This window comes from Cupressus sempervirens, chromosome 3 (assembly GCF_028749045.1).
Source record: "Cupressus sempervirens isolate cs-2001-9-10 chromosome 3, ASM2874904v1, whole genome shotgun sequence".
Classification (NCBI taxonomy): Eukaryota; Viridiplantae; Streptophyta; class Pinopsida; order Cupressales; family Cupressaceae; genus Cupressus; species Cupressus sempervirens.
Window position 1 is genome coordinate 849,727,597 of NC_143120.1, and position 20,308 is coordinate 849,747,904.

The 20,308-nt window shown below is 36.1% G+C and overlaps 1 protein-coding gene across 2 annotated transcripts in view; it reads left to right on the forward strand.

Moving 5' to 3' along the window:
* Positions 1-20,308, forward strand: part of LOC149569439 (uncharacterized) — a 263,359-nt gene that overhangs the window by 119,422 nt on the left and 123,629 nt on the right. For both annotated transcript variants that reach the window (XM_089822141.1, XM_089822140.1), the window contains exon 2: positions 4,349-4,436. In XM_089822141.1, coding sequence (XP_089678267.1) covers positions 4,349-4,436 — 88 coding nt within the window. The remainder of the gene's footprint in view (positions 1-4,348; positions 4,437-20,308) is intronic.

Here is a 20,308-nt window from a genome sequence, read left to right on the forward strand (position 1 = left end):
GACACTCGAAATTGAACAGGTTTCAACTTGGACAGTGGGTATTGAAGTACGATGGTCAGAATGGGATCAAACTCGGGAAGTTTAGCATCAAATGGGTAGGACCATACAAGATACGGGAAGTTGGTGATAATGGAGTGATAAAGTTATCGACACTAGACGAAAAGGAAGTAGCCGACGCAGTGAATCAGTTGAAGTTGAATGTCTACCATGGAAGAAGTAATGCACCTCCGTGGATGAACAACTGAGAAAAGACTGTAAGTATTGTATATATGTAAATATTGTTCCAAAAGTGAGATTTAAAAAAAAAAAAAAAAAAACTTCGACAAATCAAGCGTGCTTAGAATGAGTAACGGAGGATACCAAAGGGAAGGGGAAGCATTAGCGATTGCCAGAAAGAGTGTAGAATCGGCAGAAAATGACAGAAAGAGTGTGTTTCATGTAGTTTTGTGTGAGTTTCGAAGTGCTAATTTGGTCAGAGAGCGCACCTGGGGCGCTGCCCCTCGACCTCGCTAGGGGCGTTGCCCCTTGGACCCCCAGTCGTTGCGGATATCAGTCGTGGGAAGTGTGACCAATTGATGAAACCTGGAGCTGCTGCAGGCATAGTGTGCCAGAGGTGGAAAGATCTACGGAACAAGCATTTTGAGAGGGGTGTTACACTTGGAGTAGGTGTTGGCCTGAAGCTGTCTTAATGGATGCAAGGAGAGCTCGGGAGGAGTTGATCATCCAGTTGAAGGCAGTACAACAACACTTGGTTCAGTGTACCTGGAATTGGAATGCAGAAAGAGGCACAGGTGGCTATCAGGGTTAGATGTCAGATTGGCTAAGGTGACAGTGTTGAAGACCAGTTAGTCAGTCAATGTATTTTGGTTGTTGATTTGTCTTAGAGATTTTGTAATAGTCGTCAGGAGATGACTTTTCTTTTTGGGGGGGATGATGTTGTCGGTAAAAATTGTGTATCGGCCGACGGATCCCTTTGGGAAGGAAATTTTGTATTAGCCGATGGGTCCCTTCGGAAAGGAAATTGTGTATCAGCTGATGGGTCCCTTCGGAAAGGTTCTTGTTATGTAGCGACATGTATGTGGCCGATGGACTCCTTCGGGAAAGTTCTTCCGAAAGTATTTATAACTGCTTTGGGAAGCATTGTATTCATCTTATCATTCAAGCATAATGTATTGGTTGGTATATGCGAATAATAATAAGAAGAATTCTGCTGTTCGTGTTTGTGTTCACTATCTGTGTGCATTTCTTAATTAATCTATGCAGTAAACAGAGGGGAAACATTGTTAGGGGCTTAACCTCCCAACCACAGACCTCAAACTTATCCCCACACTTTCTCTAACTAGAAAGACCCTCCCTACTCCAAATAGACATGGAACACCTGGTCAGCCACCAAGCAATCTAGTTCTTAATCACACCACTCGACTTGACAACAGAGAATGTATTGGACATGCATGAGCTAGCAAATGATTCCTTTTAAAATAATAAATAATTGTTATGTCACATCTAAAATTGTTTTCATGCTAATGTAGATTCCTCTCTCACCTCTTCACCTTTTTCCTTGGCTATACAACCAAGAGACTCCCAGGTGATTGAATCACAAAGCAACTAGCTCTTTCTGTTGATCCTCAACTGATATAAGAATATTATATGTTTTCAGCTTATCACAATCTGTGATTTGAGAAGTGTAATCTTTGCAGAATAAATATCATTTGATTCTGACTTGCAGTGGCATAAATAAAATGTGATAGCATGTCATGGATACTTGGCTTTTATTTATCATAAACAACTCTATCTTAGAGAAGGTCTAACTTATGATATTTAAGCAAGATGATTTGCATCATGATACAAGACTATATCTTATTGCTATAGTAAATTGAAATGCAACAATATTTGATAATAAAACATAATTCAATGCTTGGACTATGAACACCACATAACTTGGTAAAATTTGGAAATAGAAAGGAGTCTTGCTGGACGCTATCAATCAGCCTCACCCTTCATAGAAGAAATGCAAATTCCAATGTGATTAACAATCACGTCTTCAGTAAATTATCAATGACAAGTTGTGGAAGGAATATGCAATGATTAACAATGGTAAATTGCAGGGATATCACACAATATCTGCAGAGGTATCCGTAATATAGAAAGAAGTTGGGTGTTAAAAAGAAGTCGGACGATATGTAAAGGAAGTCAGGTGATATGTATTATGCCTTCCGACTCACTTGGCTTCATAATATAAGAGGTATTGAAGTCTCTTTGGCTTCCAAGAAGCCTTAACTCATAAAGAAGAGACTTGGCTCTTGGTTGCCAATAAAATATGCCAAATGTTCATTTTGGTTTTAGCAAAAAAAAAAAAAATATGGAAAAAGATTTGAAGTTTTAAATTCGAGGATAATCATAATTTATATCTATCTACTTGCACATAGATATACTTATGAGGTGGCATCATATTATATATTAAAATAATATTATGGTGTCACTTTTATTCCTATATCTATATGTACGTACATAGGTATACAATATAATGATGTGATGGAAAAATCAATCAAAAAATATCTAAGGTACATATTATTTTTAATTAAAATAATTAATGTTTTAAATATTTATTTAATAGCTCATGCGTGTCTAATGTGTGTATCGTGTTATGTAGTCGCTAGGTCCTCAACCATGGTGATTCACGATTTATACCCATTTTCCCAGTGATGGTGATGCTCCTGTGCCCAATTCTTTTCTGACAATGCTTCCACCCCTTTGACGTGCTCCCTACAAGGAAATTCTCTGCAGTTAAATTATATTACCATAACAAGTTATTAATCATAAATAATCATGATGGCTAACTGCCTTTTCAATTCCGTGAATTGATGATAACTAATTAACTAGCATGTTATCTTCATATGGAATTATAACGACTAACCATATTACCATTTCACAAGATTATAACAAATTTAACCGTCAACTGACTTTATGTGAACCCTAACAGCTATATGAACATTTTAAATTGGGATGTAACATGAATTCACCACAACTGATGAATTGGGTTTGCATCCAATCCACCAAGAGCCCGAAGGTTTCCGTCCTCAGATTGTAAACATGATAGCTGAAAAGCTTCCCCAAGTTTCTCTAAGAGAGCATTGAAAACTAAATTGAATCCAAGCATGCCCCAAATGAGTTCGCTCCTCTTTGTATAAGCATAACTTGGTGGGTCTTCAAATTACCCTTTCTGTGTTTTGTCTTCTTCCTCCTTTTGTCACCTTTTAATCCTCTTTTAAATATTAAAAATGACATTTAACATTTTTCATTAACTCGTATAAAGTCACTTCTAATATTTTATGAAGTTGGCTTTTAATTACATCCCTCCTTTAAAACATTTTTCTTAACAATAATACAAGGTTGCCCTTTTTAGGATAACATAGAGTTATTTTTTAGCCCAAATTAAGCTATACTAAAAAGTTATTTCCCTTGCACAACCCTGTTGGCATGTGGGAGATAAAATAATAGGCTAAGGGTCTTCGTTGGACTTATGGTTGAGAAGGGGACACGATGCAATTATGTAGCTTCTTTTGTTATTAACTTGGGCAAATTTGTCAAGTCTAATATGGGAGAAGGTACACTAAGAAGAAAACTGATGGCAAATACGTGATTTGATGCATCAATCTATTTTAAAATGCATGGATAAAATGAAAATTTGATTGCTCATATAACTTTTTCATCAAAATATAGATCTACAAAAATCAGTGGAATTGGTATTTTGTTTTTAAGATTACGAACATTATGTGTTTGTCTCTCTAGTAAAGAAGACAGCATTACCACTAATGTTGGTTTTTTATTAGTGTAATCAAATGTTTTTATAATAATGTTTGTTATATGTTTATTATGTGGTTTAGTCTCCATTTTGGCACAAATGTCAAATACTGACTAGAGTTCAAAGGTTTTGATATTATTAAATTTATCTTACTCTGTTCTATGAACATATTAGAATGCTCAAATTTCTATGATAGGTGTGGGTATAAATTTGGGATTTCCCTCATTTTTCTTGGCATTGCTTATATTTCAATTTTTCATTTAGGCTGGAAAAGTTTACAATGCAAGGACAAACATAAGAGTTTGTGTAAATATTGTATTATAGTCCATATGGTTAAAGAGTCTGCAGTGCATTATTATGATAGCTTGGCATGAAAATAAATGTACTTTTGGATCAATTTAATTAGTCGTGGACCATATTAATAACTAGATATGTCAACAGCTTTTGTTTGTAAAATCTTGGAACAAAACTGTGCAACCATAGTTTGTTGTAACCAGATTCAGCAGAATACTAGAGTGGATTTACTGAAATGCTTTGTCTTTTCAGTGTCTTGCCAACTAATCTGGAGGGAGCAGTTTTACAGTCAAGTCAGTCAAGTGCTAAATTCATTTCAGCAGGTGGCATGAGAGCTATAGTAAGTACAGTGTTAGTTCCTTTAAACAAATTTCCACTCCTTTAAAAGATTCTGCCATACACATTATAAGACATCATCAATTTTATCTGATCCAACTTTAATCATTGTTTATTAATTGTTAAATGTATGTGATATGCTATAGTTCTGAATAATATCAAAACCAAAAGGCTTAGAGATTCAATATGCTAATAATATTGTTGTTTTACAAATTAAAGTAGAAAAACTTTTAATGCCCACGAGGGGAAAAGTAGCCTCTGGGATAGCCAGACATGCCAATCAAGCCTTCTTTTCATTTCTTCTCCTGTTCAAAGTGATAGCGACTTCTCCAACTTTCTCATCTACCCCCTCACTAAATAGACTAGTAAAGGGGCATTGACCAAACTATCAGTACACCCTGCCTATATGTTCCTCTAGGCGTTGCAATGAATCTAATATGTGTTTTGGATTCCACCAACCTAGAAGAGCAAAAGACATAAAATTTCTCTTCCCAGGCATTTTCTTTCTTTTGCTTTTCTACTTTTCAGTTTCACATCAAAGCTGATGTGAGTTAATTCTTCATGAAGCATTAAAAATCTTTTCTCTGCAGTGGATATTTAACCACATGCATGGTTTTGCTGATTTTCAAATGTGGGATTAAATTCTTCAAGGTATTTTTTTGTTCTCCTATAATTCATACCCACATAACCTTGTGGAATTTCTCTATGACAAATGTCTTGATAACTTTCTCGGACCTAAGACAAGCATTTAAATAAAAATTCCACTTATTGTTCGACTTATAATTTTACTTCATTCATGACTGCTTTCTCTCACTTGTGCCCTCGTTGAAGTCAATCTTATGTCACCTTCTTGCTTCCATCTGGTCGTTGAAACATCTTATGGGACGAACCATAGCAATGGCCTCCATAGGAACAATTCCTGTTTCAACTAGTGATTAGCACTTTTTTGATCCCTATTTGCTACCGTGGTTACAAGATGGGTTTCTATATTTGTAATGTCCCCTTTCTAGCATTAGTAGTAGGACATTGGTGTTATCCTATTTTTTCATGGTCTCATAGGCTAACCAAGACATTAGAAGGATCTTGAGGCCATTTTGCCAAGGCAGTTTCAGTAGCAGGTTGATCCGAGGTGTCTGGATGCAGCTTCTGGCATGGTCGGGATCTTCAATGATGATGTCATTTTGACAGTAAATTATTAATATCAACAATAGATTTTTAATATCATTCATAAGATTTATTTATGTATTCATAAAGTTGGTTTAGAAAGTTTAAATATAATTATTTAACTTTATTAATGCAAGACTATAGTTAAGTGGGAAATATTTGAAGTCCCTTTATTTAATAACTTGACATAAAATGTTTGGTGACTTAAAGGGGAAGTTGTTTCAAATGAAATGGCGAAATGTTAATGGAAACAAGGTACGGGAAAATAGGTGGAAAAAGCAATCATGAGAAAATAGGAGAAAAAAGGAAAAATCCCAAAAATTCCTTTAATGACAACAGATCCCACTAATCTTTGTGTGAAAGAGAAAACAGTATTGAATTATGTTGTTTCCCACACCCCATGATTTATGCTGCACTGATGTGGATATTGGAAAGCTACCCAAAACCCCTCAAACTGCATGATTCTAATACTGATATAGATTATTGAAACCATAAATTTTCTTCCTAAGTGGAGTGCAAGAAAACAATTTTTTGTTTTTAAATTTGAAACTTGCATTTTTTTAACTGTCCATCTGCTTATCTACTTGTAAAAAAGAATGGAGAAAATATAACCAAGAAGGCAATACAGTATTCTGGGTTTTTATTAGAAAAGCAATACAATTTTTTTCAACTCCAATATCAAAGAAAAAACAGCAAATTTTCTCAGATAGAACGTCCCTCAATCTTTTACAAAATCTTCCCTCATTATCTTTCATATTCTAAATTTTTGAAATGACCCACATCACCTGATATTCCAGACGGACACAATTGCTAGGTGTTTTTAGGTACTAATTTGTAAGCTTTCATTCTGACTAAATGAATTTTGCTTAGCACTGTCTATACATAGAATATGACAGCAGGTTCTCTGTAAAGTAAACCTTTGATAGAATAGCATATAAATAAAGAATAACATGATGATACACAGAGAAGTTCTCTTGGACATAATTATGTCTTTTTCAACAAAAACAAAATTAATATTCTAAATGTATTTTGACAAAATAATTTATTCTATCATAAAAAAACTACAAGAAATAAAAATAATATATTGTACATGTCAACTTCTAGAATATTATAAATGAAGTTTTGAGTTACATTGATATGCACGCCCCTATTAATGGTTGGATTCCCAGTGAACTAATAGTAAAGAGGCAAACATGTTATTAGAAAAGAGGCAAACGAGAACCATTGGAATAGTTATATTGGTTATAGTTGATCTAGAGATTTTTTCATGGATACAAGACATTTTTATAGAAATTGCTATAGTACATGGAAAATTGAAAAAAAAAACAATTGAATGAGTGATTACTTTCTATGGCCTACAAAATTGAATTACAAGAAGCATTTAAACAAAAATGTTGATTTCATATGCGAGTGCCTTCCACACAACTACCCAACCATGCAACACTAGCACCTGACTATTCAACACTTCTTGACTCTACAAGACAGTGGAAACACGCCTGGCGATTTCATGATTGTCACATGTCCATTTTATAGTATCATGTTGTAAGTTGGTGGGCTTTTCCCCTTTGTGATTCACACCATTTTCCGTCTAGGGTTGTGATTTTTACTGGATTAATTGCCCCAAAAATCACTAAAAAGATATTGAAAATTGTTGACCAATTACATTCCAAGACTTGCAATTCCTGATTAATTGGATATAATCCTGATTTATTCTAGTTTTTTGCTTCTATGGTCAATATAATGGGGCATTAGGGAGAGGTGCAATAGGAATGATTTCAATAGTGTGATTGTTTGTTGGTTTTGGAGGAAGTGTCTTTGGCTCTTGAAACACATCTGAATATGTCTGCAATAAATTATCAAGAGTAGAATGTGATTTAGACCCAATGAATTTTTCTCTAGCATCATCAAATTGTGACCTTTAAAAATTAACACAAGCTCTTGTTCCTAATTGATAGCTTTGTGTGCTTGTTTGCAAATATGTACTAGATTTGTGGTGCTCCTTTTACATTTGATTATGTCTTATTATCTTGTAGTGTATGTGCATTATTGAAGGCATCATTATGAGCTTTTGTATTGTAATGTCCCCTCTTTAGTTCGACATGACATTGATCATAGATTTTGCCTATTCCAGACTCTCGTAGGCAAATGGTGTGGAGAGAGAGTCAATTCTGAGGATCAGATGGTCATATCTTGCTCTTGAAGAAGTGTTAAGAGGTTATATTTTATTATTATGTGTTATTGGGGCCTACATGTTATAATTTTAAGTTGAGTTGCACTTTTTATTTTATAAAATTACTTTATTATAAAAAGTGCATTATAATGAGATTTTATAAAGGATGTTTCTAGAAGTTCTAGAAAAAGTGCATTATAAAGAGATTTTATAAAGGATGTTTCTAGAAGTTCTAGCAACTTCTTAGAAAAGTGAATAAATAGAGGGTTGGGCCTCTCATTTTGGACATGCTTGGATTTGAGATTTCTTCTACTTCTTCCATTGTGGAGCAAATTTGTAGTCTCTTGGGTCTGCAAATTATTATTTGATCTTTGGGAACGAATCACTCCCTTGGATTGGCGACTTTGACGGTGTGAAATATCACCTGAATTGTTGCATTTGAGGAGTTGGTAATTCAGCCATCTCATTTGGACTTCATTGAGATTTAGTTATAAGGGTTTACTTTGGTTGGAATAAGGGTTTTAGTTGTGCCCTAGCATTTGTGGATTGATTAACAGGGTTTGAAGACACAGTTGTGCATTATTTTCAGACTGCCAGTCCAGGGTTTGGACCCACGTTTTTGCTCATAACTCCTAATTGGCTTGACGGATGAATTTCATATTTTAGGGGGTTATTCAGCAACCCTAGGCGCCCAGATTTATTACTTTTGGAGTGACAAAAAACGCTGCAGTATTTTTATCTAGCAGCCGTACCAGGCCGTACCTGTACGGCCCTGTCAGTTGGGCAGCAGCAGCAATTTTGTGAGTCGGTTTGGGGCAGATTGTGAGGTCTTCGTGTGGCATTAATTCAGCATTCATATCCGGCAAAATTGGAGCTATTCCAGGTGCACAAACTGAAGTTTTGATTGCCAAAATATTGCATGTTATGGATTAGAACAGTCAGCACTGTCATTGCATAAATAGTTATTTCCAGTCATTAATAACTGTTGTAAAAGTTTCGTCATTTGCATTCCAAATCTGAACTGGGTTATTGTTCATGTCATAACATTGCATTGTCAAGAGCTTGATGTATTAGAAGTGCATAGTTGTGATAGTCTCTCATCGTAATCAGTTCTATTTGCTGTCATAAAATCAGAATTGCATTGGACTTCATATTTGAGTTTCATATTGTCATCTATCTCTTAGATTGGTAGTGTTATAATCTGGAATTGTTGTTCATACATTATTGGCATCATATATTGAGGTTTTGTTGTACAACAATTAGTAATATTGCAGCCTTATTCGGTTACATGCCAACTGTTTGACAAAATTCCTAAGTCCAGTTTGAGGGTTTCAGTGGCCTTTATAGTAAGGGTCATTACATGTATCATACTTATAGGGTTTTTCTAGGGAAAAAAAAAAACAATAATCCATGGTGGTCACATCATAGACGACCTTATCAATGAATTTTGGACCGAGTGCAAAAGACACAACGAATGTGTGTGTGATCTGAGAAGACGAATCATTATCTTTCCATCCAAGTCAAAGTACATGTTAAACTATGTTAATTCTAAAAATAATATTTACCTTGCACTTTCTATAGACAACATATATTATTTCTAAATAATGTCTACAGGCTAAAAATGTGATTAGATAGATAAAGATACATTGTGATGGCCATGACTATGTGTATGGAGGCAATGACATCTGATCGGTGTAAATATGTTGCAGTGTAGTTGGTTTCGTTCATGATTTTGCAATTCCTCGCATTCTTGTATACAATATGATTGAGTACAAGATTTAATGTTGATTTGGTTGACACGTGTGGCAGTTTTAAGTATGGACTTCATTATTAATGCCCTATTTTTTGTGTTTTGAAGCTTACGTTTTTTAGATAACTCTTCAAACATTTACATCTCACATCATCGTAACAGCCTGGGAGTCACTTCTCATTAGGGCTTTTTGACAAACAGTTTGTATGCCTTCCATTACAAATGCTAGCATTCATCATTGGAGAATATGGATGAGGATATGGATCGATCAACAAATGAAGGTTTTCAACAACGGACTTTGCAATCAAAATTTTCTTCAAGCCATTATTGATGATACAATCCATGAACACGAGTGACAAACACATTGTCATCTCTCTATGAAGTACAATGATGGTTCATCAAGGTGACTTTACTATGCCAAAAGCATTTTTTATTTGGAAGGAACTACCCGAATTTGATGATCTAGGGCTCGTATTACCTACATACCATGCAAGACGAGATCCTTTTGTCATGGAACTCCATTTGATTGTGATCCACTTGTTCATCAAAGTATGAAAGCACATTTTATAACCAGTGTATGAAAAGTTTTCTAATGCCACATCAGCTTATTCATGGAAAAAATATTGACTTCAAATTATGCATGGAACATACATCTCCCATCATTGAAAATGTGCACTTGAGGATATGTTTATTAGTATGTCTAGATGCTACAGCTATGAGCGCGTACAAAAATATGAAGACTGGTTCGAGTTATGAGGATTTTAGTGAAAGTAGCTTTTAGACAATGTCTTTGGAAAGCGAGTATTGTTGTTTCGATTCTATATCCTCATAGGGATGGAATTGGCTTTAGCCAAATGAGAAAGAGGTTGAAGACATGACAAAGATGCCTTGGTTAAGAGGGCATAATTAGAAGATCATTGTGTAAAAAGTTAAGATTGTGAACTGACAGTTTGTTGGTAATCTTGAAATGTGTAAAAACATAATGTAACATGTATTGTAATATCTTACGATTGTCCTATATTATTATTCTAAATTGGGAAAGCCTCAAGACCGACTCAATACTTATTCTTTAGGACTTGGTATAAAGGAAAGGTTATAACCTTGGTTGTAATTATCAATGAGATCACTTTTTTTTTGATGCTAACTTGAAAGTGAGATCTAGTGCGGATAGTTATTGTATGAGTGAACTTGAATGCAAATATCTTTTGATTAGAGTAGACTCAACTCTTGAATACTTGGTCTTAACCCATTATGGTAAGAAACAACTTTCTCCTTGTCAACTTTTGCATGGCCTATCTTGACGAGGATTGGATAGAACTCCTTCGTATACTCTTGAAAAAATCTTCCTACTTGCTTTAACCCTTGCATTTTTTTCAATAGATCATGCTCATTCTCAATGAGAATGAATTGCCGCTTCAATTCATCTGCCATTCAATCCCATCTTGTGATTTCTCCTTTCCTCTTCTATTTTACTACAATTAAATCTCTTGCCACCAAATCTTTGCATGACCCTTCAGTTTGACCTTTGCAAAAATGACCCTATTAGGATCCTCGATATCTTCATACTCGAAATATTCTTCTAATTCATTGGTCTAGTGGATCAATTCCTTTGGGTTAACATTTCCCAAAATTGTGGGGACCTCAATCTTAGATCTTTTCTCAATCTTGGAAATAGCTTGAAAAGCCTTTCTTCCTCTTAGTTTATAATTTCGTTTTCTCCTTATTGATCAACATTTCCTTCGTTGGGTTTATCCTCATTTTTATCTCTTATTGCATGATTCATCCCCCTACAAATCTTTTCTTGCAATGCTCGCACTTGTCTTTGGAGGGCTCTAACCTTAGATGTTACAACTCCGACTCTTTCGCCATGTTCACTTGGTGGAGGCATTTTCGTGCATATTGTTAAAATCCTAAACCACGACCCTAGTGCAAATTGCCTTACAATCAGTGATATTTCTACACACTCAGCTCTAAACCATGGTCCTGGTGCAAATTGTGTCACAATCGACGATCTATCTACACACTCAAGAACTCCTTATCTGATACCACTTGATGAAGGGTAGTCCTTTTAATACCACAAACACATAACATACATAGAGAAACAATAGCAATTTGCAAGAACGAAAAATGAGTTCCTTATTATCTCTAAAAATATGTAATTACAGACTTCAGAAATACAATATTTTCAAAGCCACATGGGTGCCTTCCTTACCATATTTTGCAAGACAAAGCTGCAAACAACCACCCAAAAGTGCCCTAGACAACCTTGTGGGCCTTCCTTATATAACAAATTTCCACCACTCAGGAATGGTCTAGATATTTAGCCCTAACCCTTGAGGCTGACCATTCCTAAAATTAAATCATTTTTCACATTTTATTATACAAAATTGGCTCAAGACAGTTAAAAAATTATATTTTTAGGTAGCCCAACTTCTATAGGCCATAACTTTTTAACTGTAGATCTGATTAGCTATTATAGCTACTTTTCGGAAATGACAACTCCTCATCTACATCACTTGATTGCACAAGCTCTAGTTAGCCGATGTTTGACCCTTTTCAGAGCCTCTAAAGTCTTCAAAATTGAGCTTAAAGTTTTTATACCAAAAATTAAACTAGAAGTCCTCAATAACTTCAACAATACATATGATATAATACTGAAAATCAACTAGCAGATTGGTATATCTAAGATGAACCTCCACCTGTGAAGTTAGAACATTATGAGGTCATATGCCCAACTTACTAATAATAGTAAACATCTACAAATAGCATCTCTAGACTTAAATAATCCTTATTGAAAAGACAAGCATAAATATTTTTGGGTGATGCAAGATTGCCCTTACACCTAGGATGCTCTTGCATCAAGAACACTTGGTTTGCCTCATTCTTTTTGCAGTTGTGAATTTCTCTTCAATTGTGGAGTACAACCCTGTTTGTACTTCCTCTTTTGCTTTTGTGCTTTTGGACTTTCTGCTTCTAGGTTTGGGAGTTTTACTCTCTACTACTTTAATAGAGGGAGATTGAGATATTGATAGGGTCTGTGAAAAATTGAAGTCCTCCTGTACTTGAGATTGACAAGATGAGGTGTTCCTCCTTTGACAAGAGCAAGTCCCTCTCTTGTGGAAGCATGTTGATCCCCAATGAGCCTAATGAGTTGATGCTGAGACAACCCTTCTCATCTCTCTATTCATCAAAGTCCTCAGCATTGATCTGGTTATCTTCTTGTTTGTCATGTACATCTTGACGGTTGTCTATGTCATTAGCAAAGAACCTATCAGCATGAACTGGCTCTTGAATCTTGCTAGCCGAGACCTCTTGATTTTCCCACTGTGTGGTGTTCTGATCACTACCTGCTTGTTTAGTGTCATAATTCTCTTCATCAATTTGACAAGAAGTAGTACAATTTGCAAATTCCCCAAACATCTCCTATTGTTCAATATCTTCATACAAATTTGATGCTACAGATATAGCAAGAACTCCTGCCAGCCTCTCCAACTCCATCAAATTTCATGTTGGAGGTATCTAAATATGTTAACTTTGAGTTCGCCATGATTTTAATTAGTGAGTTTTGGTACATTATTTGCTTTACTAACTTTTCCAAGTGCTGAGAATTTTGCAAAATTGAAGGGCAACTATTGAGTGTGTTTGGATTTTGCAAGGTTGAATTATACCTGTAAGAAATATTTGTAGGCACATTCTTCATGCGAGGCCTCCCCATGAGATACAATGTATTGCAGAGTGAATGCAAGGAGCTAAGGGGGTGTGGGAGGTCAACATTAGTAGATAGCATCAAAGAATGGAGTTCATCTAAATCGGACATGGTTACATTTTGCCCTTTAACTCCAATATTTAACTTGGAAATGAAACTTGTAGCTTGGTCTTTACCTCCCAAACTAGGAGTAACTAGCTTGTTTGCTTCAACATGAGTAGGTTCAGAAAGGCACTGATTTGAAGCCCCATACACTATTGTGATTTTCTTCATGTGAGGCCTCCCCACAGGATGCAATGTATTGCAGAGTGAGTGCGAGGAGCCAAGGGGTTAGGGCAGGTCAACATTCGTAGATAGCCTCAAAGAATGGAGTTCATCTAAGTAGCACATGGTTAAAGTTTTCCCTTTGAATGCAATATTTAACTTGGAAATGAAACTTGGAGCCTAGTCTTTACCTCCCAAACTAGGAGTGACTAGCTTGTTCACTTGAACATGAGTAGATTAAGAAAGGTATTGATTTGAAGCCCTAGACATTATCACTATTTTCTTGAGATCGCATTGATTTTGGCTAATGATGCCGACTGTCAAAGGTATTGATTTGTAGCCAAAACATCATCACTTTTTTCCTTAAATCGAATTGGTTGTGGTTGGTGTTGCCCACTATGAGAGAAAATGCATTGCTTTGGATATGTGGGAAAATTTTTACATTGAAATTTGTGCCTGCTTGTGACTTAGACACTAAATATTGAAATTTCCCAAGGACAATGCATACTTGACTCGGTAGTTGCATCTTGGATTGATAACTTTTGGTGCTAAAGGCCCCATTTGGAATGAATAGTTAGGGAGGTATGGAAAGGTTTTGCTGAACTTAGTAGCAAGCAAACCCTAACAGACATTGAGTATATTCAAATGGGATGAGATCATGTTTGATGAAGATTCCCAATTTATTAGCAAACAACTCTAAGTTCTGGGTCTTGGTATTCCAAAGGCGAAGCGGGGAATAAAATCCAATAGGGCATAAAGCTACAAACATGTGGTTCCAATTTAAAATTGGGGACCCATGCTAAAGTAAACAACCCATAGCCCTTACAAAACCAACCTTTAAAGTAATGCACTGAATATATATGTTCTCTAGAAACAAAAAGAACAATGAAATATGAGGGGTCAGATACAACGAGGAACACATCCTTAACTCCCTCCAGACACTCATTGACCCAAGCTCTAATTTCATCAATTTGTAAATTGGGTGTTGAGAGCTTACCAATAAGCATTGTATCCCCGAGGGAAGAAATACCCAAAGCAAGAAGATTCTCTGGAAGAGTAATTTCATATTAACTCCTCTAAAGCTGGTTTGGTAGAGGCAGACTTAGGGTTTGGATCAAGAATAGTTTCAGCTATTTGTTTCTTCCTCCATACTTTTATCATTTTCTTTGGATCTGAATCTCGTTTTGTACCATGTGGCATTTGAAGCTGATTGTTCTTACTTGGCTATCTATTGTCAACCCTAATTTGCCTAGTGTCGAAGGCTTTTGTTTGTGATTGAGCAAGTTTTTGCCCATTGATGTATGCATGGATTTGGATTGAAGGGAGCTCTTGCATGCAAAGCTAGATATCTTCTTCCAAACCAACTAGCCTAGAAGTTGCAGCTTGTGAAGATTCACCAATCTCAAAGGTTGAAATGCCTCGTGCATCCTTGATATTTACCTCTCGAGAGTGCACTAAGTGTTTCCCTATTTTCTGACTTGCTTGAGGTTGTCCCTTTTTTGATGAATCAAATTCGTTTTCGCATATGTCATATAGTGGTTGCTTGAGTTTGCTAAGGCGCTTGTGAGGCTTGAACTGGAAACATGGGTTGACAAAGAATAGTTTAGACGGTTGTATAATTGCCCTACCATGAAAGATATTCTTGATTTGTTGTGACTCAATGGCCTTTGCCTCTGTACCTACAAATGCTCTGCTACCAACAACCCTGACCTTCTTTGCACTGCAGGTTTGAAAATCCTTTCCTGCCCACGACTGCTCGATTTATATAATATAATTTTCTATATTGTATATAAAAAGTATATTTCTATATATCTTTTTTGTTTGATAAGTAATAGGCTAGAGCCTATAGTTTTATTATTATTAAATTGAAAATTTATAATTACAAATTCGTTTGGTGCGAGTACTGGTAGGAAAGAACTAAGTCAAGATTACCTCCGATCTAGGCCAATTAGATTCAAATCTTGCACTTGTATATGTGGATTAAAAGCTAAAGAGGATCATTAACACTCTTTCTACGAATCTATAGTTCTACAAATACATTTACATTTTCTTGCCCTCAGAATATGCAGGATGAACCTATAGCCAACATTACGTTGTGTATCTTAGTACTGTTGATGTGAGTTTTATTCCACTACAACATATAGAATCAAACACTTAATGTTTCGGAGTGAAACACCAAATATTCAATCCTCTCTTGATATAAGGTCATTTCTCATACTAAGCTTGCAAAGTAAGATCATGAAATGACTTCAAGGTCCCTTCAAAGGTGGATACTTGCTCACTAAAATGATGTGATTTGCTGGTAATCACTTAGGGGACTTACGCTATTCGTTCAATGGACATCAACCTCTTGCACTTCTAAAGATTTAGCTTCACAATGTGCAATGAAAATATGTTTTGACTTTTCCACTTCAGCTCTAACTTAAACTTCTAACCTCTATTACTACTCCTACTTCTACTATGAATGCAAGGAAACGTGGATGGAGTTTAGTGACTCCACCCACCTAGTGCAAGCTTCTAAGGATATACTCAAATGGTTTTCAAATCAATATCTACCCTCTTCAATCCCATCAATGCATGCAAACTAAAGATTGGATATCAATTGAAGTTAAGTACTTTCACTACCTCACCACACAAGGCACTCCTACCATTGACAAGAGGCTAGTGGCCTAGTCTATATTCGAGTCAAACAAGTAAACATCCACAATTCTTTCATCCAACTAAACTACTAAACAACATGAAATGAAACCCTAAGTTAAGTGAGGAAATATGAATCACCATGCAATGATCGCAACAATTCACCATGCAAGACACAACAATGGAAAGTAGAGCAAATTTGGCATTATATTAGAAACAATTCTCCAACAAGTCCTGCTTTACAGATGAGAGGGGTGGGGTTTATATAGGAGCCCCAATTACAACGAACGGCCAAGATTAATTTAAAATCAAGGGCCCAAATTAATCTATTACAAACCCTAATTAGGGCAACCAAAAGTAGCCAAGTTATTGTACAAGTCATCATCTAAGATGTAGACCCCTTTGCTCTTCTCCTTTCTAGCAAAATCAAGGAACTTAAGGAAAATTTCACTAAGTTCCTCCATTTCTCTACTAGGAAGGCCTCCATGTTATAACTCCGTGAACTCTTAAATTCTCAATGCAATCTTTGTCTTAAGTCCACCACCTTACCCTAGGGATTCTTCATTGTTTTTGGACTTTCTCTTGAATGGATGGACTTCAAGGTGCTTGAAGTCTTGGTATTTCCACCTTCATTGTTTGAAATTCTTCTGGCTTCCTCATCTTTGGATTTAATCCTAGGAGCAATCCCTTGAACACATTAACTTCTTCATTGGAATATTAAGTCCATTTCATTGTTTGGCTCGATCATCATCAAGATCACTCCCCTGACGAGAATCTTGCTCTTGAATCCCCCCTTGCTCTCAACCTCAGATTTTTCCTTATGTCCTTGCTTGATGATGGTTTGATCTTTGGATACTTCCTTCAGCTTGATCATTGAAGTTTCTTTCCTTTGTTCTAGTTTCAGAGTGCATCATCTTGGAGTGTGGTCATTTGAACTTAATTGCTTTGAGGCTAGTCCTCTTCCGTTGCTATCTTGGGCCATGAGCTTGAACTTGTCGTACAGCCTCCTTTGTTTACTTCTTTGTGACTATCCCTGCTCTTGGTCCGAACATGATTCCTGGTACAAAGCTCAAAGTTAGTAAGGAATAAAGACTTATGAAAATATTCAGTCTATATCCTGAAACGGCTTGAATTTATCCATGGATTAAACAGTTAATTTCACACTTAGTTTTAATAAACTAATCCAAGGGAAGCAACAATCAAAATGTAAGCAAGAATATCAAAAGACCAAAGATCCATAATACTTAGACAAACATATGAATTCTGATTTTCAAATCAGTCATGATAGCGTCCTCAAATCAGTCCTACTAACTTATTAACTCAACTCCAAATCATGACCTAAGATTCAAACAAGAACTTGGAAGCAAATAACAATCCAATCATTACAATGAACTAGTTACTTGGAATGCTTAAAACTTTTGAAGACAAGTCTGCAATTTCATTTTAATTCCTCTTATGATGATCCCAGCATTCCAAACTATGCAAAGTCCATGTTTTAGGAACCCATCGGTGAATATCGAACAAAATCATCAAGTGCTAAAGCCGAGTTCATGATCAAAACTAACCAAAATTTTTCTGAGGACAAGCCTGAAAATGAGTTGCAACTGATCCAAACCATGCTCAAAATCCATGCACAATAATTGTAATTAAGGTTTGGAATCCAAGTTTGTGCTTATCCGTGAGTTAGAACAACAATCCATCACTTAGAATAATAGAATCAGACCTAAGCAAAGTTCTGATTTTCTGAAGACAATGCATTGGAAATCTGAAAATGCCCACAAATGAGTCTTAATTTATCTTAGATCATGACTCAAAGTCTCACTATGGAGTAAGAATCAAGTTGGAGATCAAACATAACAGCAAATTCATCATCATTATTCTGAAATTCTTCTGAGGACAGGGCATGGTAATTCTGAAGACATGCCTGCAACATACATCCACTGTGGAAATTTGTCTTAAAAGTTTGTGATCCCCGCACAAGAACAAGCCCCTAACACTTAGTGATAACCCTTAAGATGATCTTTCAAGTTGGTCACTTATGGGGATTTTTCTTTAGAATCGCCCCTGTACATGGATGCCTCATATTTGTTCTGTAACTTCTGTTTTCAGACTTGCAGATGGCTTAGAATGTGCCTTAAGATGTTACCTAAAGCCTGCAACAAGGTTAGGATCAGATTGCAAACAGAAAAAACAAACCCAGATTTTTTTGAAAGAAAATTAGATTTTCAGACCCAGTCCTTAGATTTTTATTCATGGCAGCCTTAACACAGACTTTCACTGTCCGAAAATGGTTTAAAATGATAAGCAATGGGCAGGGGAAGACTCAGCAAATAAGTTTGGCCATGTTGAAAAAAAGGCGATTTTGGGTGATTTTTTTGACAAAATCGCCCCTGTTCATGAAATTTCAGATCTGGGCCTGTTTACCCCTGATTTGACCCTCAAATGGTTTCCAAATAGATGCCCAAGGATGGAGAATTGATCTAGAATGAGTGCTTGGCAATCTGGACACCTGAAAAAATACTCATGGGTTTCTAATTTCTTTTACCAAGCTCAGAAGTCTACAGATCTGAACTGTAAAATCTCTGTCCTTCGCCTTCCAATGGCCTTCAATGTCTCAAAAAATACACTCCACAAGTCTCAGACTTTAGCAATGTCAGGTCTCTTCCAATGGCAGCCACCTTCCTTCTTCACCTAGACTCCTATCACCAATGTTGGATCGTGCTTCACCTTGGTCACCTGCTCCAGATTTTCAGCCACTTAGCCTTTTGTCTTTATAAATCCTAATGATTTCTTCTCTCACTTCATGGCCTTTTAAAGGGCTTCAGCTTGTTGATTTGCCTCTCACAAGCAATCTGGGATAAAAGTTTCATACCCTTCTAGAGGCTTCTTACTTTACCTAATAAATTTCCCTTTATTTATTTTATTTAATGGTGAAAAGGGCCCTAAAAGGGAAAAACGACCCAGGTATGGATTTACCCCCAAAAAAGGGCCAAGTCCACATTTCCCTCTCCAACACATCATCCACGGACCCGAAGATCACATACACACTCTACCTCCATCCTTGCAAAGTTCGAAAATCAATTAGGATTTGGATAGGATTCATTTTGTACTTAGTAAAATTTGATCTTGTTTTGCTATGACAAGGGGGGAAATCCACCCTTGTACGGACACTCTCAACACTTTGAAATATTTTCAACATTTTTCTCTTGGAGGGAAAATCCACCTTAGTTTGGACATTCCCAACACTTGAAAAATTTGCACCCTTCCAAACTCTCCTTGAGGGAAAAATCACCCTAGTTAGAACAAGTTTGACACATAGAAATTTTTTGAAATCCATACTTGCCACCTAGGGAAAAATGACCCTAGTCTGGACAATTTCCAGACTCAAAAAAAATTCCATGTTCTGCTCTTGGTCTTGGGGGAAAAATGACCTAGGTATGGATTTTTCCTAGACTTAGAAAAATTTCGAGTTCCGAACTTCCTTCAAGGGAAAAATGACCCAAACCTGGACAATTTCAACACTTAGAAATTTTCAAGCTCACAGTTGTGGGAAAATCACCACTTGTCCAGATTTTTCAAACACTTAGAAAATTTTCAAGCCAAGATCCTCCAAAGTAGTGGAAATTCATGGTATGCTCGGATTTTGACTTCCAACACTTTGAATTTTTCTTGAAAATGCCAAAATAATAAAGGGAATTCATCGATAGTCTGGATTTTGGCCAAATCATGAAGGGGAAATCATGTATAGGCTGGAGTTTGGCCAAAATATGAAGGGAAATTCATGTATAGTCTGGTTTTGTGTATTTTTATAAAGTAAATTTGATTTTCTTTAGGATTTTAGTCATTTTAAGTGTGGAAAATCAATTTTTATAAGGATTTTAAGGTCCTTATGCATGAAATATGTCTTTATATTGAATTTTGGACTAATTGTCTAGCCAAAATTTAAATACACATGATTTTACGTTCAACCTATTATAACATGATCTCTACAGACTTCCATTTTAATGTCCCCACTTAAAAATCCCAACTGAAAATTTGGCCACTGTGTTACCCCTCTGTTTTAAAGCTTTCAACCACACAAACTTACCACTAAAACCTAACCGGCCTAACAACTATGAGCAAATAGAGGGGGTCCCCATTTGCAATGGGGTGCTCATGTGAAAACCTCACAACAAATACATAACA